This window comes from Apium graveolens, chromosome 8 (assembly GCF_009905375.1).
Source record: "Apium graveolens cultivar Ventura chromosome 8, ASM990537v1, whole genome shotgun sequence".
Lineage (NCBI taxonomy): Eukaryota > Viridiplantae > Streptophyta > Magnoliopsida > Apiales > Apiaceae > Apium > Apium graveolens.
The window spans coordinates 14525834-14551679 of record NC_133654.1 but is presented as its reverse complement, the minus strand read 5'-3'; the positions used below and the strand labels follow the sequence as shown (position 1 = coordinate 14551679).

Sequence of the window (25846 nt, the reverse complement as noted above, 5' to 3'; positions counted from 1 at the left end):
CTTGGTAGTAAAAGATAGCTCCTTATCAGCAATGATATCTTTCATGTATCGCATTATAACATAGCCACATTCAACCCCTCCTGGTTGTTTGGGAGATCCCTGTTACAATATAAAATCTGAATTAGCTCCAGAAATTAATTAAAATTACAAAGTGATAAAAAAGTACAAAAAACTTACAAGAAGATTCTTTATCTGAGGAGCTTTATTTCCCCTTCCAGTTTGAGCATTGTAGGATTTCATCGCTCTACATTGCAGAACAACAATAATATACATGATTATTTTTCAAAAGGGAGAATATTTACTATATATATATATTTATATATAGTAAACAGAAATATATTACTCTGTTAATGATTTTTCCAACTCGTCAAAATGTGTTGGATGTGGCAGATGGTTCAGAATATAAATGTCACCATCCCAAATTACAACCAAAATCCAGTGGCAACTATGTTTATAAAAAAGAAAAAAGAAAAACACAAGTCAGAAATTTTAAAAAAACTACCTAAATATATTAATTTGCAAAGCATGTCTAAATTAAAAATACTTACTTATGATTATATGGCATGAAGTACATGCGATAGGGACTACTCTCTTTCAACCGATTAACAAAATAAGAATGAAAAGATTTGTTCAACGTAAATGTAGCTCCTGGATCGAAAAATCCATATAAGACCACATCATCATTCTTCCTCTCAATCTTAATCAGTCTTTGCAAGAGCCTACCAGGGAGTGAATTACATTATTATAATATCCGTATAAAACATGAATATTGAATATGTAACGATAAAAAATTAACTTACGCCATATAAGCAGATTTTGCAGCTTGGCCAATCATATCGAACTCCAACAATGCTTTCACATTTTCATGCAATATATAAATTGTTTTCTCAGTCCCAAACACGTCTGAATCACACGGAATCGGTATTGACTCCCCAGTGGCTTTCATGAAGACTGCAGCATGTTTGTATAACACCTTGTACTGCTTTGGCACATTCCTTTTTAGCTTCATTTTGCTATAATGATCTTAAAGTTTCTGCAACTCATCTTTCCGCTTAGACTGCCCTTGTAACACTTCCTTTTTCTTTTTCTACACAGAATTAAATAAAACAAGAATAATTGGTTATTATTGACATAACTACTATAAGATGCAACAATCAATTCAGAGTATATTGACATAATTTTTATATAACATACCGCCACAGTTGGGTAGATGATCAATTCACGAGACCATGCTACGTGAGATCCAACTGCTTGGCGTACAACCTCAATTTCACCAGGTATGGGCACTGGAACCGACGCCTCTGGCTGGATGTGTCCGTCAACCGACACACGAACATGTCCGGGCTTTAGAGGCACTCCGTGTACTGAAACATTCATCTCTTCGTGATCATCAAAAATTGTTCTAAAAGAAACCTTGTTCTCTATGCAATCCAGTGCAAACTCACATGACTGTGGACCCTACATTATAGTGAGGGATCAATTTAATTTTATTGCATAAATCCCAAGTCTGTAGGCATATATCTAGTAGATCTTAATAATATTTTACCTTCTTTCCGCTCGGAGGAGAGGGGTCAAAACCAAGAAAGTCTTCATTATTTACCAACAACTATTTGGCACTCAGCGGTTTAACAGCAACTCCAACATTCCGCTTATCAGCAGCTCCCTCTTTATTAACAGGTACTTGATAACTTGATTTGTCAGAGAACATAGGAGAGTGACCATTCGAAGCATTAACCAAGGCCTTAAGTTTAGCCATCTCCCGCTGATTTCTTTCCAACTGATCCAACAACTCTGCCTTGGTAATTTTAGTCTTTTTCGCTTTCGACAAATTGAAGAATGTTGTTGGAGTGATAAAGCCGCCAACCCCTCAAACCCTTCCTGCGTGCTCAGGAGTATGAAGTGCCGTAGTCAACACATCTTCTGTTCCATGTGGAACAAATTCACTCTTCTCCTTCCTTCATTTCAAGTAACTCAGCCTGTAAAATAAATGCAAACAATTAGTGCTTTATTTATGACACAATTATCTTTGAAGGGAATGCAGTATTAAAAATATCACTTACAATTCTCGCATTTATTTCCGCTTGCTCTTCAGTAAGCTCATCAGGATTCTTTGGCATCCTAGCCTTCCACCAAAAAATTGCACGATCAGGTTTCTCTTTCCGCTTTAAGTTCCCTTTCTTTATCTGTTAAAAAAGAGAAAATGTTTAAACTCCCTTAAAACTTAGAATTGCAAAGCCAAATAGATATGGTTCTTACTTCTTCTTCTCGCAAACCAATATACCCCTTCCTTGACAAGCGGTGATGATATTTCCGTTTACCCACTCTATTGCTCTGTAACTTACGTTGTTCCTGCACCAAAATAAATTAGTAAAAATTAATAAAAAATATTATTTAACCAAAATCTATTTAATCATTTAGCAAGTAAAATGGCAATCCTGTATATTTTATTAGTAGAATATATTCATACCAGCCATTTGGGGCTCGTCCTCTCTGCAACAAATTTCTTCCAAGGTTCTTTACCAACAAACGCATACTTCTTCGGAGGCTTCATCAATTTCTTCTTTTTTCCAATAAATGGCATCACATATTTTGCAGTTAAATCAGCTTTAAACTGCCTCCATTTTTCACCTGCCGATTGTAGCACAAGCTTCTCACTTTCTGGGGCAATTTTGAATGTGTCCTAAAGAGCCACATAATATAAATTAGCCACATAATTTACAGTCACAATTTAAATAAAATGAAGAAGTCAACAAGGGATATAATTTACCTGGACATCATCCCATAATTTTGCTTTTAGATCACAATCCACTTTTGGCCAGTTTTCAGTGTCGATTGGAATCATTGTCCTTGCGAGCATTCCTATGTAAGACTGTTAAGTAGGCCTGGTATTTATGATGGGAACTCCAAATTCATTGTATCTAACTTTAAATTTCTTTCCCCGAGCTCTCTTCACCACTACTTTGAGTTTGATATTGTGGAGGGACTTGAACCAACTTATCATTACAAGTCTCTGAAGTTTTGACATCAGGAACCATCTCATCCTCAACCTTTTCAGAGTTATTCTTCCCGTCATTTTCTTCGAAAATTACTTTCTTGGCTTTTTGCTTCTTTACCATTTTGCTCCCTTAGTCTGCATTAAATTGAATAATAAAGCCATCAGTTGAACAATATATTTTCAGTCCATCATTAATTACAGTCAAGCATAAATAATAAATTATAAAATCAGCAAGTACGAATACAACTATACAAGAACAATAATTTACCTAAACTGCAATCAGTAATTAATCACATCCGAAATAACTCTAAAGCATTTTAAAGAAGTACAATTAAATAATGCAAAATAATTAAAGAAAAAATAATGCCATCAATCAGTAATTATGGATGAATTACTTATATGATTATAACAATGCAAAACAAAAGAAAAAAAAATTTAACAATATATTTTACACATTATAACACAATTAAAGGCAAATATATATGGTTCATTCAGTCATCCAAATTCCCATTAAGATATATATTTTACATAAAGCTACATCATCAGTCAGTAACGACATTAGGTGCAGGGGTTTTAGTAGCAGTATTTTTAATCCAAATTCCCTTAACATTAGGTCTAACAGTATGAGCGACATCATCAGTAGTGACATCAGTTGCGGGGATTTCAGTGCAGAATGGGGGATGTTCCATGATTGTGTCTCCTAAGTCATCTTCATTATACAATTCATGGTAGTCTCGAGTTGTGGAGGACAGAACAATAGACCAGGTAGCATCAACGGGATCTTCAAGGTAAAACACTTGCTTGACTTGGTCAACGGAAACATATTTATCTTTTTTGTGACCTTGTCGACTAAAATCAACAAGTGTGAACCCAAGATCATCAACCCTTATTCCTTTATCATTACTTGCCCATTTACACAGGAACAAGGGAGCTTTGAATGCATGGTAGTCTAATTCCCATATCTCTTGTATGATACCGTAAAATATCAAATCACTTTCTACGGGGTTCAAGTCCTTGGCACTAGAAACCTGGACCACTTTAGCAATGACAGACACCCCGCTGTTTTGAACAACGCGTATGTCATCTCGTTCCTTTGTAAAATATCGCACTCCATTCATTAGATAACCTTGATAAGTTAGTACTGAAAATGATGGCTTGGCAGCGAGCCATCTTATCGTATCTGAACTACCTTTGTTATTCTCCCTTAGTTCATCATTCACCTACAGATATGATAAGAAATTTTAAATCCTAAATAGCTAATAGTCGTCATTACACTACAGATCAAAGAACCTAATACAACACTGACTTTGTTTTGAAACCAATCAGCAAAGAGCCGATTGTGCTCACTCATGAGCCAATGTAAGCTTTTCCTTTTCCCTCGGTGAATTTCTTCAAGATATTCCTTATGCATTCTGAAAAATGCATATGGAATGATATATTAAAGACACATTACAAGACTAATTACTGGATAATAAGGAATTGAAAACAACAAACTGCATAAACTCACAGAATATATGGAAACACTTCAACGTTGTTTAGAAGGACATGTAGATGTGCTTCATCTCGCTCCTTCTCTTCCACTGATTTTATTATCACAACGGATAATGGACCTGATATCTTATTATCTTGGTCCTTTGGAAGACCGGCAGTGGAGTAATTCTGACTAAGAAACTCGGTGCAGAATTCTACGGACTCTTCTCCAAGGTAACTCTCTGCCATACAACCTTCGGGATAATAACGGTTTCGAACATAACTCTTTAGTACTTTATTAAACCGTTCAAACGCATACATCCACCTATAAAATACTGGTTCACATAAGCGTAGTTCCTGGACCAAGTGGACTACTATATGTACCATTACATCAAAAAATGACGCATGGAAAACCTTTTCTAGATCGCACAAGGTTAGTATGACATCTGACTGCAGCTTATCCAGTTTTGACACGTCTACTAGTTTGTTGCACAAAGCATTAAAAAAGAAACACAATCTAATAATTGTGACCCTAACATGCTTCGAAAGAATGGAGCGTATTGCAACCGGGAGTAATTATTGGAGAAGGATGTGGCAATCATGTGATTTCAGCCCGTAAATATTCAAATCAGGCATGGAAACACAATTTTTTATGTTCGATGCATGTCCGTATGGAAGTTTCATCGACATTAATGATGACAAGAAAGTCCTTTTTTCTGCCTTTGATAAAGTAAAGGGAGAAGGAGGCAAATAGGTTTTCTTTACTCCTACTTGGGGAGCCAAATCAGATCTAACGCCCATTTCCATCATATCACGACGGGCTGCCGCACTATCCTTTGTCTTATGGTGCATATTTAGTAATGTGCCAATCAGACTATCACATACATTCTTCTCGACATGCATGACATCAATACAGTGCCTAACATGGTGAAATTTCTAGTATTCTAACTCGAAAAATACTGACTTTTTCTTCCATAGACTTTCAACCTTCTTTGCCTTCTTCATTTTCTTCCCAAATTCAAATTTGATTTGTTCTTGCTCTGCTAACACTTCTTCTCCGGATAGGGTTCGACGCGGCTGCCCAAACTCTTGTTGTCCATTAAAAGCAGCCTTCTGCCTTCTATAAGGATGATGTAGAGGCAAATATCGACGATGCCCTTGGTAGCACATTTTCCTACTATGAGTCAAATATTTAGCTACGGTGTCATCTCCACAAATTGGACAACACTTATAACCCTTATTAACGCAGCCAGATAAATTTCCGTAAGCAGGGAAGTCATTTATCGTCCACATTAAAACTGCTTTTAAAGTGAAAAATGATTTGTTATACGCGTCATACACATTTGGTTCCCCTTCCTTCCAAAGCTTTTTTAAATCATCAATCATCGGTTGTAAGTAGATGTCGATGTTATTACCAGGCTCATGCGGGCCAGGGACCAATATCGACAACATCATAAATTTTCTTTTCATACATAACCAGGGAGGAAGATTGTAAGTCACCAATATGACTGGCCAACAACTATATCTATTAGATAGGCCATTATTGTGCGGGTTTACACCATCCGTCGATAAAGCCAAGCGAAGGTTTCTCGGTTCACTACCAAAGGATGGCCACCTATAATCTATATTTTTCCAAGATGGAGAGTCGGCTGGATGTCGCATTTTACCATCTTGTGTCTGCTGTTGCGCATGCCAACATAATAGTTCAGCGGTGGAAGGAGATTTAAACATACGTTTAAATCTAGGAATTATTGGAAAATACCACATGACTTTAGCTGGAAGATTAACCCTCTCTTCACCTTTCTTTGTCAACTTCCACCGAGAAAGTCGACACTTAGGACACTTGGTTGCATCAGCATGTACACCCCTGTACAGTACACAGTCATTCGGACATGAATGGAACTTTATATACTCTAGACCTAAATTGGAGAGGGTTTTTTTTGCTTCATATGCATTACTAGGTAACACATTATCTTTGGGAAGTAGAGACCCAACAGAAGAAAGGAGGTCAGTGAAGGCACTATCGGTAATACCAAACCTAGATTTCCAGTTATGCAACTTCAACATCGACTCTAACTTAGTACAGTCACTACCCTCATATAGAGGTTGCTCAGCATCGGCTACGAACCTCCTAAACTGATATGAATCATTATCATATTGACCCGAGTTATATGCCGCTTCACAAACATCAACAGTTTCCGAAGCAGCGACATGCTCCTGATCTTACTCTGACGCTTCATCAGAGGCTTGCTCAGGAGGTGGGTCTGGAGCTTGCTCTTAAGGTGGACAACTAGCACTTGAAGATTTAGGACCCGTAGCAGCAGTCTCCCCGTGCCAAACCCAATTCACATAACCTAGACAAAAGCCATTGTCATAGATATGACCCCTGATTGTTTTTATAGAGAATTTTTTAAAATTGGCGCATCGTCCACAAGGGCAAGGAATTTTGTTACGATTTTCAGAATTTTCTTCAGCATATATCAAGAAGTTTTCCACCCCCATTTCAAATGCTAAAGAATCCCTATCTTGCAAAATCCATGTCTTATCCATCAAATTTCCCTACCTGATAGCCACTATAATATTAAAAATCCAACACATACCTATTTATAATTATTTAATAAAAGGCATATCAAATTTGTGTTGGTTACTGTAGGGATTAATTATATAAACTTAGAAAGGAGTAAATACCTTGATATCCTAATAATTTATAGTACTAATTCATTACTCTAAGATCTTATACATATACCCAATTAATTACAAAACTAGACTAAATTTATAAACTAGACTAAATTAAACCAAGATAATTAAAACAAATTAAACCAAGATATTTGAAAATATCACATAATTAAAAACCAATAATTCCAACATTCACAGCCCAGACAATTGTTAAATTTCCTTCACATAAATAAAAATCAGTGAGAACTTGAGTATTGAAACAAATTCAGCCCATAAATAAATAAATTAAAATTATCTGTTACTTGTATCTGTGAGAAGGATAATTATACAAAACAATTACTATAATACAACACAAGTAATAGATAGTTCATATCAGGAATGCAGAGACTTGTTCATATCAGAGAAATGACTATCATACAAAACAAGAAATGCAGAGACTTGTTCATATCTGAGACCTGTTCAAATGCAGCCCCCAAACCCCCCCCCCCCCAAAACACACTAATATGTATGAACAACCCCCAGAAAACACATAATTAAAAACAGAACAGAAACATTTACATTTACATCAATGTACCTAAAATATTGATTTACATCAGTGTACCTAAAATATTTAAACGACATAAAATTCCCAAAAACAGGACATAAAACCCCCAAAAAGAAACAAACATAAAACCCCCAAAAACATAAAATATTTACATGCACAAAGAAGATAAACAGTAAAGAAGAAAAGAAGATAAACATAAAACATTTACATGCACAAAGAAGATATTAAACATAAAAATGAGAGAGATAAACAGTAAAGAAATAAAGAAGAATATACCTCTGGATGCTTTCAATATTCCGAAACTCCAATGTTCTAAAACCTCAATGCTCCAACCTCCAGATGCTGTCTACCTCCAGATACTAGCTCCAACCTCCAGATACTAGCTCAATTTCAAGTTTAATTTGCTCTAATTTGAAGCTCCAAATCTTGAATTAGAATTGGGGCTAAAATTAGGGTTTCGGAGAAAAGAGAGAAGAGACGGTTAACAGAGACTAAGGTAAGAAGAGAGAAGAAAGGTAAGAAGACTAAGAGAGAAGGAGGGGAGAGACGAGAGAGACGAGAGAGGCGAGGGTCGGGGAGAGATGAGAGGCTCGCGGGAGGTTTTTTGAAAAGGGGGGGAAAATATGTTAAGTGAATTTTTTGTTAAAATTAAAGGGGGAAGTGTACTGAAAAGCGGGGGGGGGACTTAAGTAATTTTTATTTTTTTTTAAAAGGCCATAGACAACGGTTAACAAAATGAACCGATGTCAAAGTTAAAAACATATTTGTGGCCTTTTTAATTTCTGAAGATAGACAACGGCTACTAAGTGAAATTGATGTCAATATGCGTATTTAACATCGCTTTTTACAAAACCGATGTTAAACTGCATTTTAACATTGGGTGCATTACATGCTGATGTCTAAGGACCGATGTCGTATCTACTATTTCTAGTAGTGCACGTAACACAAGATGTCAAAATTACAGAACATAAAGGTAGTTAAAAACAATAATATAATAAACTGTAGAACATAAACGTTAAAGTTGAATGTGTTATATGTGGACCTATGAGAAATAGTTACTTAATTACTTAACAAAATAGTTACCCACTGAATCTGACCCTATATATATATACTAATTTATATGATTATATTCTAGATTACTACACAGTCCAATTCATGCACTAAATCATTTGGTCACTAATGCCCTTTTAAAATGTAAATTTGGTTAGCCAAGTATTCGTTGTATAACATGTATATAGTATATGATATTAACAGTAGAAGTTACAAGGCAGATCATTTGATTACCTTCCTGCCTACATGACAAACAATTTCAACTACATTTATTTTCCTTTAAACGAAAGTAGTTATTTAAACTCATATATTATTTGGACATAAGCTTATAACATATCAGTGTAAAGATGTTTTGCGCATTTTTATAGAAACAACTTATTTGTGTTTATTCATGTCATGTTACTTGACACAAAAAAATACAGTACAGAAACGCAAAGCTATTAGCTAATTACAACTTATGCTAGATTGCTCTATGCTTGTACTACTGCTGAGTTTGGATTTTGGAACCAGACTGTTGGAGACAGTAATGGACTCCATTAGTTGTGGAGTTTTTCTTTCTATATAGTTCAGCTAATTTTAGTTATTTTATATGCGATGGTGAATTTCTCTTCTAAATACATTTATGCTAAAATTTATGGATCATGGCACTTCTAATAATATGATTGTGATAGAATATTTTTTTTACAACCGGATCAACCCAACCCTAATCAACCCAACCCTAATCAACCCAACCCATTAAACTATTAGGTTTTTCAATTTTTTCGAGATTAATGGGTTGAAATTTTTGTAACCCGTACAAAATGGGCTGGGTCGTTAAATGGGTCAAACCAACCCAGCCCAGCCTATATGTAGCCCTAATTTAAAGAGTATTGTTGGAAATGAGAACATATTAAATTACTAAGAGATAAAAATTTATATTATTTATAAAGAGCGAGCTACGAGCCTGTTGGAAATTGCTCTTAGACTCTTAAAGTTAAGAGTGAGATTGAAAGAGTCCGTTGAACCAAAATTTTAATTCTTTGTCCTTAATTTTTAAGTTAAAAATTTAAACATATAATGTATTGAAGATGCCCTTAGAGGATCTCCAATGATAAATTGCAAAATGGAAAATGGTTGGCTATAATAGTTGGCTATCACCATTTTGTAAAATTTTAGCTAAGGGGTTTGATATACATTCCAATGATATTATCTATATTATGATTATGTAAAGTTGTAACTAAAGGGTTTTCTTGGTTGGCCAAATATAACCAACTAAAAATGATTGTATAATTTGTGCTAAGGGGATACATGGTTGGAGTATAATTTTTTTACATATTATCTAAATATGTCACATACTTGACGCCAACTAGATAATTTAGCTAAGAGTTTTGTAGCATCGGAGATACTCTTAAACACATAATAAAAGTCGAATATCATGCTATTGACGAGAGACTAAGAGCAACTCCAATGGCTACTCTAACCATGCTCCTAAGTTAAATTTTGATGAAAACAAGAAAAAAAATGAACTCCAACACACTCTTAAAGCCTCTCTAAAAAATGAAGAACTCTAAATCTTTCCTCAAAATTGAGGAGCATATATTATCTCCTCAATGAATTTTATATTATATAAAATTTTCCCTCCAAAATAATTGACAGTAGTTCCCTCCATTTTGTTAATACTTCCCTCCTTTTTATTACCTTTACTTCATCTTTATTCATTGTTCAGTTTCCTCAAGTTTATAAAACATGGATGAACTTTGATGAAAATGTAATATCCTTTTCCAATATGTTGAACTCTGATTATCCTCTTTTTGATGAGTATACAACACCTACTCCAAATATCTATATTTCACAAGATCATGGTGGTGAACAAAGTGAAGAAGTGATCTATTCCCAGGTTTTTCCTTCGCATACAACAAGAGATAGAAGGTCATGAACAAAGAATTTTATGAAACAAGAGTATGAGATGCTTATCTCGGCTCGGCAAAATGTATCATCTGACCCTATCATTGGCATTGATCAAACCAATAGAAGCTATTGGGAAAGAGTACACGACTATTTTATTAGGCTCAAAGATTTTCAATCTGACCGTACTTCGAACTCATTGATGCATCGCTGGTCTGTTATTCAACTCGAGGTTAACAAATTTCATGGATTTTATAACCAAGTAGGTTCACCAAATGGATGCTCCGAAACTGATAAGGTAATTTATAATCTTCATTTAGTTTACTATAATCAAAGTTTAGTGTAATTTTATGGTTGATTTACTTCTTGTAACTACTAAAACAGATCAGTCGTGCAAAAGCTATGTATAAAACCCTTTACAACACTAACTTTTCGTTAGAGCATTGCCAGAATGTTTTAAAAAATTTACCTAAATGGACTGCAAGTTTTTCTACCAAACAGCCAAAAAAAATCAAAGGGATAGTCCTGCAACTTCTTCTCCATGTACTCCTGAATGCGTGGTGTTGGAGGACTCAGAACTTAAAAGACCAGTTGGGAGGAAAGCTGCAAAAGAGATCGAGAAAAAAAGGAAAAGATCAGAAAATGAAATTGATGATGGTGGAGCTGCCATTTTGGAACAAATGAGAGTTGATCAACTTGAATCCAAAAAACAAAGGAATGAACATTTTAAAGAGATGATACAATTAGCAAAAGAGAAAGCTGAACGCGTAAAAGAAAAAGATGAACGTGAGAAGATAAAAGAAGCTTATGAACAAAACAAAGTTGATGCCAAAATAATGGCAGTGGATACAAGTTCTATGGGAGAAATTGAAAGAGAATATTTTAACCCAAGGAAGAAAGAAATTATTGAAAGAATTCATAGTCGTTCTACAACCTGATGCAGATTGATATTATGTACTATTTTAGGCCTTTTTGTTGTATTAACGTGATCACAATCAGTGTTGGATTAATATCATGCATTATCTTAGACCATTTTGTTCAGTATTTTTGACTAAGAACTCAAGTAACTTGGTATGCGTAATGAAGATGATTTGTTGTTGCATGTGATTTGCTCTCTTTAGGCTGAAAGTTGATGAAGTATCTCTTTTATCTGTCAATAACAGTGACTTCTCTTTTATCTCTCATCTTTTATATGTAAGTTAATATCACCGAGGCAGTAGATTGCATTCAATCTACTGTGTAAATAATATCAATGATGTAGTACATTGAGTTCATTCTACTGTGTAAATAATTTTATTTTATTTAAGAAAACCAGAACTTAATTGTATCAAAAAAGAACAAAGAGTACCTAGTATACCAACAAACACTCGGTTTCGTGTAAAAACAGGTACTGTATATGCAATGCAAATGCGTGTCCTTACAAAAACATCTACATTCCAGAATTATGACTATTCACCATGCTTATCCCACAAATGCTCCACAAGGTAATTTTGTAGTTGAACATGAACACTTTTATCCCTGATGCGATGATGGAACTGCATAAACTCTGTGAATGACGCGGTATGCTCACGAGAAATAGTGATTGTTGGAGTTTCATCACATATATCGTAATCATAATCTAAATTCTGCAGCTCTCTTTCGTCTTCAATAATCATGTTATGCATAATTATACATGCCAGCATATTATACTTTAGCGTTTTGATATCCCAAAATCGAGCTGGTCCTCGCACTATAGCAAATCGAGCTTGAAGTACACCAAATGCTCTTTTCACATCCTTTCGAACAGATTCTTGCATCTTAGCAAAATGCTTTCTTTTATTTCCTTGCGGAGCAGAAATGGTCTTGACAAAGGTTGGGTAAGGAGGATATATGCCATCTGCAAGGTAGTATCCCATATCATAATCGTGCCCATTCAAAATATAATTAACTTCTGGGGATCGACCTTGTGCCCATTCTGAAAATAAATTTGACCGATCCAATACGTTAATATCATTCAGTGTGCCTGGAAATCCAAAATAAGCATGCCATATCCATAAATCATGTGAAGCTATGGCTTCAAGTATAATTGTTGGTTCATGATAACGACCCGAAAATGCTCCATGCCAAGCAGTCGGGCAGTTTTTCCACCTCCAGTGCATACAATCTATGCTCCCTAACATACCCGGAAACCCCCTTTGCTTTGCAATCTCGGTTATTCTTTGAATATCAATCTTATTTGGAGACCTTAAGTACTACTCCCCAAATATCTGATTAATTGATATGACAAATTTTCTTAAACTTTCTATTGCAGTACTTTCACCAATTTGAATGTAATCATCCACCGAATCTGCAGGTACTCCATACGCAATCATTCTCATTGCAACAATTATTTTCTGGAGTGACGATAGGTCAGGAACTCCAGCTGCATTACACTTCTGCACAAAGTAAGGAATTGTGCGACTCTATTGCTTCTTGTATTCGAATGAATAACGACCGTCTCATAAGAAATCTTCTACGAAAAATGTGACCAGGATATGTTGGATCATCACTAAAGTAGTCACGATATATAAGTTGATGACCAAGTGCTCTGTTTCGGTTGATGACTCGATGGTTGAAGACAGACCCACGATGGCGTACAACGTTGTTGTTTTTCAACTGATTAAGTTGTGCACATGTAGCTACAATCATGTTGATTTCTTCGTCTTCCGCTTCTTCTTCTTGAGCTAAATATTCAATAACTTCTTGAGGATCCATAAGGCTAATAGTGAGAATAGATGATAACAATGAGAAAAGATTTTGGAACAGATTTTTGGTGATGTTTTAGTGTTCATAAAAAAGAAAACTTTTGAATATAGAGCTGTTGTGAAATGCTGTTGTAAAATGTATGTCTGCAGGTGACCGTTAGAAACAGAAACTATTATAAAAAGAAATAGAGAGACTGTTGAGGAGGATTGTTGGATTGAGCCCAAACATTATAATTTAAGAACCCATTAATTATTAGTTTTTAAAAGAAGGTTGATAAAGAACTATTGGAGTTGCTCTAATGATTTGATGTCATAATGTTATATATTTATAAACCACACTTATGTGTGAATATAGACTTAGATTAAAATAACTTATCAATCCAATCGAATAAGTATTCAACAATTTGCAACAATACAAACAGGACAAGGCGACCTGAATTTCAGCATAAAAACAAATGCACCGAACTGAAACACAAGACTTTCAAATTCGGATGCCAAAATTTTCAAAAATTATTAACGTAAAACCAAGGATCTTATCCATGTGGGACCCATCATATGTCTCATGTCCGTCCAGTGTGGGACCTTTTCACGTTAATAATCAATATAAACAACCCGACCCGACTGTTACTCTGTCCATTTCATAGACTCTGACCGCCCACCACCTCAATTAATATCGACCCGGACCGGTTCTTCTTCCTTCCGGTTCACAAAAGCCGACTTCAAAACCGCCCAGAACCGGGACTTACCGTTTTTATTTCTTCTGGACCGTACCTTCCCCATGCAAGAAACATGCGGTGAACCCGGTTCAGAGCCATGACCAACCCGGTTTTCTCCGGGAACAGACCGGCTCCTAAACATCAACTTACCATTGTTGCCAACTCTTTGATTTTGACGGCCATCTCCACCGGTTTTAGCATGTTTAGGCAATCCGATAATCGATGTTTTCGGCTTATGGTTCAAGGAAACCGATCTTTGTGAAGAATGGTCTAGCTTTCTTGAGAGTATTACCTTTAACGAGCCTTTACGTTGCATGAATGCATTGTGGTTGAACCAATCAAGTTCTTCATCCTCTGCCACCCAAAATGAGTCTGGTGGATTACCGGAATCAGGGTTAGGTTGTTCGACAACTCGATTACTATCAAGCTTGTGATCATCATCATTATCAGCATCCTTGTTGCGGCTAAAATCTGAGTCTTCTGCTTCAGAATGAGATATACTAGATACGTTTGGTTTGGTTTCATCGAGATTTGAGCGATCAATCTCTGAATGTTGTGTTTGTGTCATTACAGATGAATAAGAGGATGAGAGGCTTAAAGGTTTAAAGAAGAAGAAGAGCAGAGAAATTTCGAATATAAGACAGAAAAGCAGGCCCTTGATAAATTTGTTTTCATTTAATAACAAAATTCAATAACATATTAAGTGATTACGCCATAAGAAACCACCAGCCTACAGTTTTATTTAATGGTCAAAGTATTGACAAATTAATAAAAAAGATTTAATGATTTAAAAAGTTTAGATCAATTTGTCAAATGTCATAACTTGCAGTCATCAAACTGAGTTGAACAAAGAGTATAATCATTCATATTACAGATCCAACTGAATTGTGTTCTATGTAATAGAAGCAACTCAAACAAGTAGTTGCATTGACAAAGGAAGTATAAATTTGAAAATACATTTGTTTACTTGACTACTAAACGAGATCATACCTATTATCTTCAACGAATCTAGTACAGTAATTGCAGACTGAAAATTTACATGATACACATGCAAGAATCGGCCCCCTCAGCCGCGGATTTCGATAAACACCGCATATTCCACACGTATAAATCCGTTCAACCACGGAGATTTTAAGGCTGTGTTGATGCAGATCAGGATATTGAACAATAGCCCCAAACTTGATATTAGGAAACCTACACTGATCAAGGCAATCAGCATGGAATGAAGTATCACATTTGCGACAATGATAAAACCATTTGTTTGGATTTATATCCTTGGAGCAAAATTCGCAATTGAAATCGTGTGGATGACCTTTTACCCGTGGATACATCAAACAAAGTTGGTGTTCATCCCATCTGTGCATTATTCTCCCTGGTTTTCGTACACACCTTGCATCAATTTTATAATCACATATTTTACATCTAAAGGCCCCTGTACTATACCATTCACACCCATCACAATACGGGAATTTATGCTCACTGTATTCAAGTTTGTGCTTATGAGCATCATGCTTGATTTGAGTAGGCATTGCAGTGCACACAAGATCAATGTAAATTTTACATGAATCACAACGGTAGAACATTCCGTTGCATGTGTTGTCACAGAATTCACAATTGAAGAAAATATTTGGCTTCCTGATATCATCACATCTGACGAGCTTGTGTTGTGGATGTGATGCGTGTTGAAACTCCCTTGGTAACTCCGTAGCACAAATTGTGTGGAGAAAGAAGTTGCAATCGAGACATCCGTAGAAAGAATCAGGTGGTGATTGAATAGGCTGCACGCATCCATCACATATCATACGCTCACTACTTTCGATTTCAACAACATCTTTACTATGAAAATCATCAAAGAGGATGAGTGAATGGCCATTGCGGCAATGGCTGATTTTTTCTGCTTTTCCTGATTTCTTATCTGTTGAAGAACTGAAATTCTCTGCAATTTTTTGGATCAACTGGTACAGCACTAATGGTTTGTTGTCAGATACCGGGAAATGTACCAATCTAGGGTCATCAACATCTCCCACATCTCCATTTATGTTCCCATCTTCGCCTGATCTAAGTCGAATTTCAAAGTAAAATAAGAACCAAAGCAAACTAAAACTGTAAAAAAAAACTGAATATAAGATAGGGAACGTACTCTGTTGCTGATAAAACGCATTTGATATGTGCAAAATATCTACAGTAGGCACAATAATAAAGCCACAGAGTTGTCTGAACCTCCTCACCACACAAATCACAGGACACTTTATATTTTCGGTACTGTTGGGGAAGTGAATAATCAAGAACAAGCGGATGATCAATATCGTGAGGCTTAAAAGTGAGTGTAGGCGGTGCAGATGCACAGCTCTTGTGTATCCAAAACAAGCAAGTTTTACACAAGTATGAAAAGTCCTTGCTACCTTCATCCGTGCCACAAGCTCCGCAAAGATGCGATGATTTCAGAGGCAGTAAGGTTAACGTGTGACTATGTGATGCATGATTAAGATCACGCTCCGATGACGAACATTTCAAGCAAAGATTAATATAGCAACTCTTGCATCGGTACAAATAATATTCCCAAATCGATCTAAAACAAGAATCACAAATTCCGTATTCTTGGTATTGGAGGGTTAGCATGTGTTTTGAGTCAAGATTGTGTTGGATATGTGGAGGTAAACTTAAACATTTTTCGTGGAGAAAATAATTAAAACATGAAGAATCTTGGCTAGCGTTGGATCTAGAAATGGCGCTGCAACGATACATATGGGTGTTTACTATGATTGGATCATTGCAAACATAGCATCTTACATCTGCGGGAGAGTTATTATACTTGAAGAGGATCAGGGGATGCTTATGGCTAAAGTGTTTTACTTCTTCCATTTCAACCAAGGAAGGAAAAAGAGAGAGTTTAAATGCAATTTTTTATGTATGGGGAGGCAGCGTTGTTTATTTGCTTGTTAGTAACATTTATATACAGTCATTTCACCAGCTAATGTGGAATATAACAGGAGTGTGCCCAAGACGAGTGTCTCTCCTGTAAAGTTAGAACATTTGTATAACCAATAACTCGAATTTGGTATCCATATTTGGGTTCGGATAATATATACTTAGCTTCGTGATGAAGGTTTTGCAGTATGTTTTTGTCTGGCTACTTTTACATTTTCCTTGTGAAGATCATACATATTCTTAACTTGAACAATAGTTTATTTTTTTCTCTTTTATTTTATTTAGTCTGTGTTCTTTTGTGTATTCGTCTTCTTTTCCTTTATGCTTTGTGTAAGACTATCTATGAGGTCTGAAGCGTAATGATCATACGTCTGTAATACTTGTATGCATATATCTCCGACTATCCTCTGTTGATTGTTGTTGACCCTTGTTATCAGTTGTATTATTTAGTAAGCTTCTTAGATTTGGTTTTGTTATATAATGACAAGAACTGTTTAAATTTACATGATACACATGTGAGAATTGGCCCCCTTTCATTTGGCCATCTATAATCCTGGTTGTGAATACTGCAACTTCCACACTTGAAGCTCAGTCCACTTGGAGAGATTTTAAGGTTGTGTTGATGCAGCTCGTCATCTTTAACAATACCCCCAAACTTGATATTTGGAAATTTACACCGATCAAGGCAACCAGCATGGAATGCAGTATCGCATTTGCGACAATGATAAAACCATATGTTTGGATTTATATCCTCATAGCATAGTTCACAATAAAAATCGTGTGGATGACCTTTTAGTGGAGGATAAAGGTGATGTTCATCCCATTAATGCATAATTCTGCACTGTTTTCGTACATCTCCTGTATCAATTTTATAGTTACAAGTACAACATTACACCATAAATTACATACCGCAACTTTCAACAAGCGTTGATAAAGGCCAAACAACCGTTGCTATAGGTGTCAAAAAAGCTATTGCAATGTTTTTGGAGGATGCAATTTTACCCGTTGGGAAAGCACTCTGTTGCAATTCCGACACACCCTATTGCAGCGCCTGATTATTTGTTACTGCAACGACAACACGGGTTGCAATAGGTGTTAGACCAGTGTTGCAACAGGTGTTTGACAACCAGTAGAATATTGTGTGATAATACTTTTATAATGAAAAATTGACAGGAACTATTTGATTTATTTTCATATTTCCCCAAAATAAGAAACCTGTTTTCTCAATTTCATCGATATCAAACAACTATTACAACAATAACAGATAAAACAAACACTCATCTAACCTAAAATACTCGTTATACACTTTATTATGAGTACCAATGTGAGTACTACATTTAAAAATCATAAATATCCCACTATGAAGTGATGCATCAGTCTTATACTTGCGATCTGCTATTTTTTGTGTAAGAATCTTAACGAAAGTGCTACATCTACTTGCCGACAAAAAAATTAGATCAAATTTTACAAAGTTAATATGATTATATTTACTAATAAATTCATATAGAATTAACAGTGATCCAATCAATCAGTATGTAAAGTTACTGTGTGGATCTGATCTCGCCTTCTCTCGCCTTCTCTGCCATTTTCTATCCAAGCTACAATATCGAGCAAGCATTGAAATTTACTAATTAATCTGTTGCACATTCCTATAGTTTGAGCCTATGATAATAAATATTCATGTAGACAAAATGCAGGGCATGAATTAAAGAAGCAACTACAATACCCAATATTACTCCAAACCCAACATATTTAAGATACTTAAGCAAAACAATAGCAAAAACGAACAGACTTTTCGATGAGGGGCTTTTAGATGAAGATAAAGACGTATCACAAGCAGTGGCGTATCCAGGATTTATATTCCGGGGGATCACCGACCATATTTTATGAATACACTCTTATATTTTAAATTTTCGGGGGACACTTTCATATATTTTCAAAAAAATTAATGATAAAATTTTATTTTAAGGGAACACGTGTCCCCCGGTGCCCCTTACTAGATCCTCCATGATCACGAGGGCAAGTTAAACGAACAGACTTGTTCCTGCTTTGAACATTAGCAGTATGGCTTGCGTAATAATGTGCACCCATACCAAATTTACCAGCATTACAATCCTTAGTACTGATTAGATATCATTTGTCTGGCTTCTAAACAACTGCAGAAACAACTATGCCAATAAAAAAAATATATATCAACTGCACTATGTAATAATCAATGATTCAAAGAGCATACATATAATATAATAATACCAATATATCATAAATAATTAAAAAAAATATCATCTACTAACCAACCACAAAGCCGGGACTAGCTTGACAGGGGTCAGTTAATTTTTTTTTGAAATTCACATTACTTCAATATAAATAGAACTTGTCAAAGTTTAGGTTTTAAAATTGCTAAATGCAGCAGTAGCCTACTAAATTAAGGATGCTTCAATATAAAGTTCCAAGAAGTGTGTCAAAATTAATAATCTTTCCATATTGGAACATGGAAGGTTAAGATCAGTATTTATACTGTTACTATTACTCAGTGTATATGTTGTACCTGATCTACTTCCGTCGGTAACTGGAGCCTTCAAACAGCTCCTAAAAAGACGTTCAAGTTCCCCTTCAGCAGCAGCGACCACATGGGGAACAGTATTTAGCGACTTTGCCTGCTCATCAGATTTCAAAAGAAGGTCTTTTTTTTTTTCAAATTCAATCATTGTACAGATGTCAATGGGTGAAGGTGAAGAATTGAGGTAATAATCGTAGTATAAATAGAATATGTAAGGAATTATTCTGATAATAAAGGATATTGTCCTCTCCACCCTTTTTCATAAGCTAGATCAAAACGATTTTTAAGTCTCTGCAACTCTAGCAATCCACTTGAAGTAAAAACAGAACATGTACCAAATGATTGAGTTAAGCTAATACAGGGAAACTGTTGAGCGTAACAAATTTATTAAATAGAACACTCAAAAAGAAGTAAGAAGAATTCAGAAAGGTTAAACATAAAGATCAACTTTATGTAAGATATTAATGAGTCCGTTTGGCTGTTAAGTTGACTTATTTACTTATAAGTAGCTAATAACTTAGTGGTTGTTTGGCCCCTCATTATGCACTACTTTTTTGCTAAAATGATCATTTCAGATTTGGGGACAGTGTTTGGGCAAATAAGTGCTTATTTGCCTGTTTTCATCCATAAGTCGAAAGTATGTAAACAGGTACTTTCTCATTTTCACATCCTACTTATTTTCGTTGTTTAATATTTCTTAATATAATAATATTAGTTTTCTTCTATTTCCTTGTAAATACTTTGTTAATGACGTCGTAAATTTTTATTTAACATTTTGTTTGTGATTCTTTTTGTTTTATTTTCTTTAAATAAAAATAAAAATTATTTCTCAAACACTTAGATAACTTATAAGCATTCATCTACTTATCACTTATAAATTATTTAATCATTTTAAGTTATAAGTTACTTATTTTAAAATTTCCCAAACGGGCACAATGCATAAATAAAAATGGTTCACTAAGCATAATTAATATTAAACGTGTTTGGTTATATCCTCGTGCAAAATTATCGCCTTCTCTTCAAGCTCATCCCGTCAAATATAAGTACGAAAAATTGACAAAAATAGCCTCTTTTTTATAAAATTGTACCAAAATAACATTTTTTGAAAAACTGGCCAACTATAGCCTTTTGTAGCTGCCTTCCCCGATTGCGTATTCGATCTAGGAGGTTGCAGTACTGTATACTTGCAATGTAGCTATTTTCCAAAGGTAAAAAAAGGAACACGTGATCTGGTAAGATGGGCAATTACCTTTCCCATCCAAAATCTTGGCCCACATAAAACTTGCAATATGTAAGTTACGCAATCATGAATTGTGTATTACCTTTTTGTTTTTACTAGTTACCCCGCTATAAGATGTATTTCAACGAATACTCCGATATAGCTTGCGTAATTCATACAAAATATACTGAATACTACACTGTGAATTGCGTGCTAATATTACCTCACTGAGATTTGCGTATCCCGCCGGCTAGTATTGGCCAGAAAATCAAGATGGGTTATTTTTGTTATTTTATACGGAAAACCGGTCAAACTTGACACTCACCCTGTGTGCTTATACTCAATGTTGGACAACTAAAAGATGCTTATAAAGGACAATCACAGTCATGGTTATAAGAGCATCCGCAGCCCCAAGGGACAACTTCCCTTTTTTTTGACCCCACCATATTGCCAAGTAAGCCTGCTGAACACTTTAAAGGAAAGTTTCCGTTTCTGTCCAACGCAAGGGACATGGACACTTTGACAGCTGCTTCTTTCTTTGTTTTTTCCTTTTTTTTTTCAATTCAATTAGCAATGAAAAAAACATTTTCATAAATATATTTATTTTATTAATTATATATGTATATTATATTTAAATAATTATATCAAACTATTTTAGAATATTTAGAATCAAATAATTTAAAAAGCTAGTACAACAAGAAATATTATTGAATTAAAAAAAGTTACATCATTAAAGAAATTACATCATTTGCGTGGTATCATGAAATTGCCAGATATGCTCCACCAACATCATTATCATTTGTCGGTGTTTCATTGTTAGCTGATGACGAATAAGCTCCCGAATCACTTAATTTAGTTCTTTTCGCACTTCCACTGGATGAAGGAGTTCTCCACTTAGGTTGTTTTCGAAGCTCACTCCAATGCTTGTCGAAATTAGACTTTTTCTTGTATCTTGCTTTATGTAGTTCATGGGCTAATTCGATGATGTTGTCTACATTTGAACCGCTACCTATTTTTCGCTCAGCTTGATCATAACACGATCCATACCTTTGGGCTCCTTCATTTATTCGTTGCCATCTTTTCTTTATAGCTTGAACTCCTCTCTTGATGAGACCGGGATTGCTTTCTTCACAATATTGACGAATTCGATCCCAAAATGCGTCTGCTTTTTGATCTGTTCCTACAAGAGGATCAATCGATACATTCAACCATGCACTAATCAAGAGCTTATCTTCACTCCATTTCCACTGACCAATAATCTCTCGCGAATTTTCAAATTCATCATGCTCATCATTGAGATCAATAATATTTGTACCATCAAAAGCAGAAACTTGTGAATGTGGAGAATTTTGATTATTCATAGACGTTTCTTGGGATCCAAGTTGCGAACCCAATGTTTGAAAATTATGAGGATATGGAAATTGATATTGAGAATTTTGAGTGTATGGAAAGAATGGATTGTGTAAAGAAAAAATCAAATGACCTGCTATTTATAGAATTTTTGTGTAGACATTTAACGGCTAGCAATTTTAGAAATGTTAACGGTATTATATACGTTACTATGTATACGTTAATATGCATGTTAAAGAATAAAAAAAAAGAGAAAGTGAACAAGTTGTCCAGGGACAGGAAAGTGTCCTCGGGGACACCTTTTCTTTTTGCTCCAACGGCTAATTCAGTGGACAAGTCGTTTGTAGTGGCCCTAGGTATGCAACTGTCCCCGCGCTGGGGCTGCTCTAAGGGATGCTACAAAGTCAATAGATGTTTTTTTGCTAGATAAAATAGTCAATGATGTCAAACTCAATGAGATGATACAGAATAAATAACAAATCATAACATACACAACTACTAAGGACCGTATTTACTACAATAGGCTATTTAGAATTACCTGATCAGGAGTAGGAGCCTGGTCAGGTTCCATCTCGAGATTGAGCTTCTGAACTGAAGTGTTGGGAAGCCAAGATGAAATTTTGGGGATTCTAAATCTCTAGTAGGAGAGGAACCATTCAATTTAATTGATGCTTTACAAAATTCAGCAGGGGTCCCTGGTAAAGTTCTCAAATAAAACAAACAGACCAGAACAAATTCTCTCATAGGCAAAAAACGATATACTATATCATAAGGAGTGATTCAACTCATACACCAATACGACATCAGATTATTGTGAGATTAAAATCAAAATCAAGAAAACATAGTGGCGTTCTGTTTATAACTTTCATTCTTTCCCTCTATTGCATTCTTAACAATCTAAAGTATAGCTCAAAACCATCAAATTGATAAAGAATGCTCCATTCACATTCTCAATCTTACTTAGTGTCCTAAATAAAATTGATGACTGAAAATTTGTACTCCCTCATTTTTGTCCTTAGTCCTTCAAAATCAAGATCCTGTTCTGGACTATCCAAAAGATTGGACTGCCTCTCACTGCCTTGTGAATCATGGCTTCCTTCTACCAGAAAATAGAAGGCATCTCTTCTTTATGTAATTGGAGAACAGGGTATAATTTTACGAGATTAAAAAATCTCATTAAAAACTAAATTACCCATATAGTTTTTTATCATACACACGGTATCTAAGTGTGCTAAATAAATATTTTATTTAAAATGGTATCTAAGTGTGCTAAATAAATATTTTATTTAATTTTAAAGATACTTACTTGAATTTCGCAAAAAAAAATGATAGTTAGTTGAATATTTGTACAGTTAATTTTAAAAATTGAATTTCAGATATAAAATTAGGCATATTACATAATGGATTATTATCTTATTTATTAATTATTTTTTAGTTTGAAAATATATCTCATATATTTGTAACATATTTTTTATTATAAAAAGTAAATAAAATGTACATATATAATTTATTTTTAAAAAAATATTGAAAATAGAATCGCTTATATATAAATAATCTATATTGGTATTACATATTTAGATAAGTTCGAATTATAATTAGTCAATCATTTTAGAACTTGGCTCATTGTTCAAAAAATACTCGAAATTTGACTACATGACCCGGCCGAAAAACATCGTCACATTCTACGTTTAATAAATTTAAATTACAAGCTCGGCGAGAATATCTTACCATTAATGTGAATTTTTTTAATATCTTATGTTAATATAAATTAATGTGTTTGAGGTCTTTATAGAATCAAGTCAATCGATTATTTATATTAAAATTACTAACTTCACTGGTAACGCATTATTATTTTTGGGATTTGTCCCAATTTAAAGAATATTTGAAATTTGAAATGAGATCTCACGAGATTTGTTAAAACTGCGATAATATATTAGATCGATTTATTTTTTATTTTTCACTTAAAAAAACTAACTTTTTAAAAAGAATTCTTTTAGATCAGCAATATTCATTGATCAACATAATATTGTACAAATATTTTGAATTATTTTAATATTTGGAATTATTCAAATAAAAGTTATATCTATACTATATTATAACATTTGATTCAATCCATTTTATATTATTTAAGGAAAAAAAACACATATTGTTCAATAATTTGAAGGAATTAACCAGTTCAACTGATATTTATAAAATTTTATCGAACTGAATTTTTTTAATTTTAGAAGAACAGTATAAAATGTCATCAAATTATTATATGAAGAAATATTAGAGTCGTAATGAATGAAACTTAAAAACGGTTTAAATAACGATATAAATACAATTTTTCTTTTGAATTCTTGAAAAAAATCATGAATATCAATAAGTCTTAAAAATATATAATTCATTTTTATGTTACAACCATGATTGATACCCGGTTGCGTAAAAAATAGATATGGATTGTTTGTCGGTGTTAATGTGAATACCATATATAAATTATAGCAATTTATTTATTACATAATTTTAATTTTTGATTAAATATAAATGCATGTTATTTAAGTAATCAATTATCTCACTAGATTTTAATAATGATTATACATGTACATAAATCAGATATTTAATATATAAATAATTGAAATTATCATAATTTACTAAGATATGTAACATACAATAAATTAAATGGCAACACACACGTACATATAATTTAATCTTAATATGTTAACAGTAGTGTAAATAAAAAACTAACATTTTCCCATACATACATATGTTGAATTTCAAAAACTAATATTTTTCATTAAAATTAATTTTAATATCAACAATAATGTAAATTTTACATTATTGTATATTATGATTGCAAGTCATTCTGACTTCAGTTATGCATTTTTTATCTTTTTAGTTTGAGTAAGTTAATTGTAAGTTAGTAATGAACTCATTAATAATATAGAGCAATACATATAGTTTATTTAAATAAAATTCAAGATTTTGGTCAACTCTGTATTCAACATATATGTTAATTTGTAACTTTTCATTTGTAAACATACTAACGGTGTTCTATTGATTAAGTTTAATCGTTTCGTTTTAAACGTACACTTACTACCCTGTTTATATTTATTCATTAAATATAAAATAACGGGTAAGAAAAATATAATATAATAATAGTTGAGGGGATATTCACTCCTAAAAGTGATGAAGCATTCGAAACTCCTAATGTTATAGAGGGGGACATGAAACTTGTTGTAGATAAATTTTATTTCTATTTCTTCAAAATTTGACTCAAAAGCCTATATAAGGATATTGTTGGAGTTGCTCTACAAACATTATAATTGCATGATATATAAAAAAACTCTAGAAAATGACCCGTGCCTCGCACGAGTTATTATGCTAGTTTAACACAAAGTTAACAACACATACGCACATACAAAAATCAAAACTCATCTACCAATATCCCATTACAAGTATTATAGCCTACAAACCATATACAAAGGAGTAAATCATCTACGTTATACTAAAACAAAGTACACCTTACATCATCATATTTTATGTGTCAAACTCTCCTTTAAGAGCTTGCATCATCAAATTATCCATGTGTCAAGCTCTGATCAATTTTACTGATATCATCTTCCACTAACAATCCACTCCTTATTTAATTTACTTTCAACCTCCTCCACTAATTCTGCCTCTCACCCATTTCTCATTTCTCTCTTACATATTTCTCATTATTTTTAGTCCTCATTTTTATATTCTTAAATTAATAA

The 25846-nt window shown here is 34.0% G+C and overlaps 5 protein-coding genes and 2 long non-coding RNA genes across 8 annotated transcripts; all 7 read right to left on the bottom strand.

Annotated features, from left to right (window-relative positions):
• LOC141677855 (uncharacterized) lies at positions 1-390 on the bottom strand. Its single transcript, XR_012557545.1, has 3 exons — positions 344-390; positions 178-244; positions 1-99 (listed from the first exon to the last, which is right to left on the bottom strand). It is a non-coding gene; the product is annotated as an uncharacterized LOC141677855 (long non-coding RNA).
• Positions 391-1940: 1550 nt separating this feature from the next.
• On the bottom strand, positions 1941-2599 carry LOC141679314 (uncharacterized). The gene is made up of 4 exons (XM_074485817.1): positions 2468-2599; positions 2257-2349; positions 2061-2183; positions 1941-1976 (listed from the first exon to the last, which is right to left on the bottom strand). Exons 1-4 carry the CDS (start codon positions 2579-2581, stop codon positions 1941-1943), a joined length of 366 nt encoding a protein of 121 aa, XP_074341918.1. The 5' UTR covers positions 2582-2599.
• A 938-nt stretch (positions 2600-3537) lies between these two features.
• On the bottom strand, positions 3538-6532 carry LOC141679313 (uncharacterized). Its single transcript, XM_074485816.1, has 4 exons — positions 5430-6532; positions 4503-4790; positions 4302-4407; positions 3538-4215 (listed from the first exon to the last, which is right to left on the bottom strand). The coding sequence occupies exons 1-4, from the start codon at positions 6530-6532 to the stop codon at positions 3538-3540; spliced, it is 2175 nt and encodes a 724-aa protein (XP_074341917.1).
• A 7182-nt stretch (positions 6533-13714) lies between these two features.
• Positions 13715-14771, bottom strand: LOC141678780 (uncharacterized). Its single transcript, XM_074485165.1, has one exon. It carries the CDS (start codon positions 14624-14626, stop codon positions 14006-14008), a length of 621 nt encoding a protein of 206 aa, XP_074341266.1. The 5' UTR covers positions 14627-14771; the 3' UTR covers positions 13715-14005.
• A 129-nt stretch (positions 14772-14900) lies between these two features.
• On the bottom strand, positions 14901-17080 carry LOC141678779 (uncharacterized). Of its 2 annotated transcripts, none has more exons than XM_074485164.1 (2): positions 16199-17080; positions 14901-16111 (listed from the first exon to the last, which is right to left on the bottom strand). In XM_074485164.1, exons 1-2 carry the CDS (start codon positions 16464-16466, stop codon positions 15033-15035), a joined length of 1347 nt encoding a protein of 448 aa, XP_074341265.1. In that variant the 5' UTR covers positions 16467-17080; the 3' UTR covers positions 14901-15032. The 2 variants fall into 2 exon arrangements, with proteins under 2 accessions (XP_074341265.1, XP_074341264.1); XM_074485163.1 differs by having other exon boundaries at positions 14901-16116; positions 16199-17075.
• Positions 17081-17776: 696 nt separating this feature from the next.
• On the bottom strand, positions 17777-20093 carry LOC141678223 (uncharacterized). The gene is made up of 2 exons (XR_012557658.1): positions 19532-20093; positions 17777-18051 (listed from the first exon to the last, which is right to left on the bottom strand). It is a non-coding gene; the product is annotated as an uncharacterized LOC141678223 (long non-coding RNA).
• A 1427-nt stretch (positions 20094-21520) lies between these two features.
• Positions 21521-22123, bottom strand: LOC141679312 (glutathione S-transferase T3-like). Its single transcript, XM_074485814.1, has one exon. The coding sequence runs from the start codon at positions 22121-22123 to the stop codon at positions 21521-21523; it is 603 nt and encodes a 200-aa protein (XP_074341915.1).
• Positions 22124-25846: the final 3723 nt, after the last annotated feature.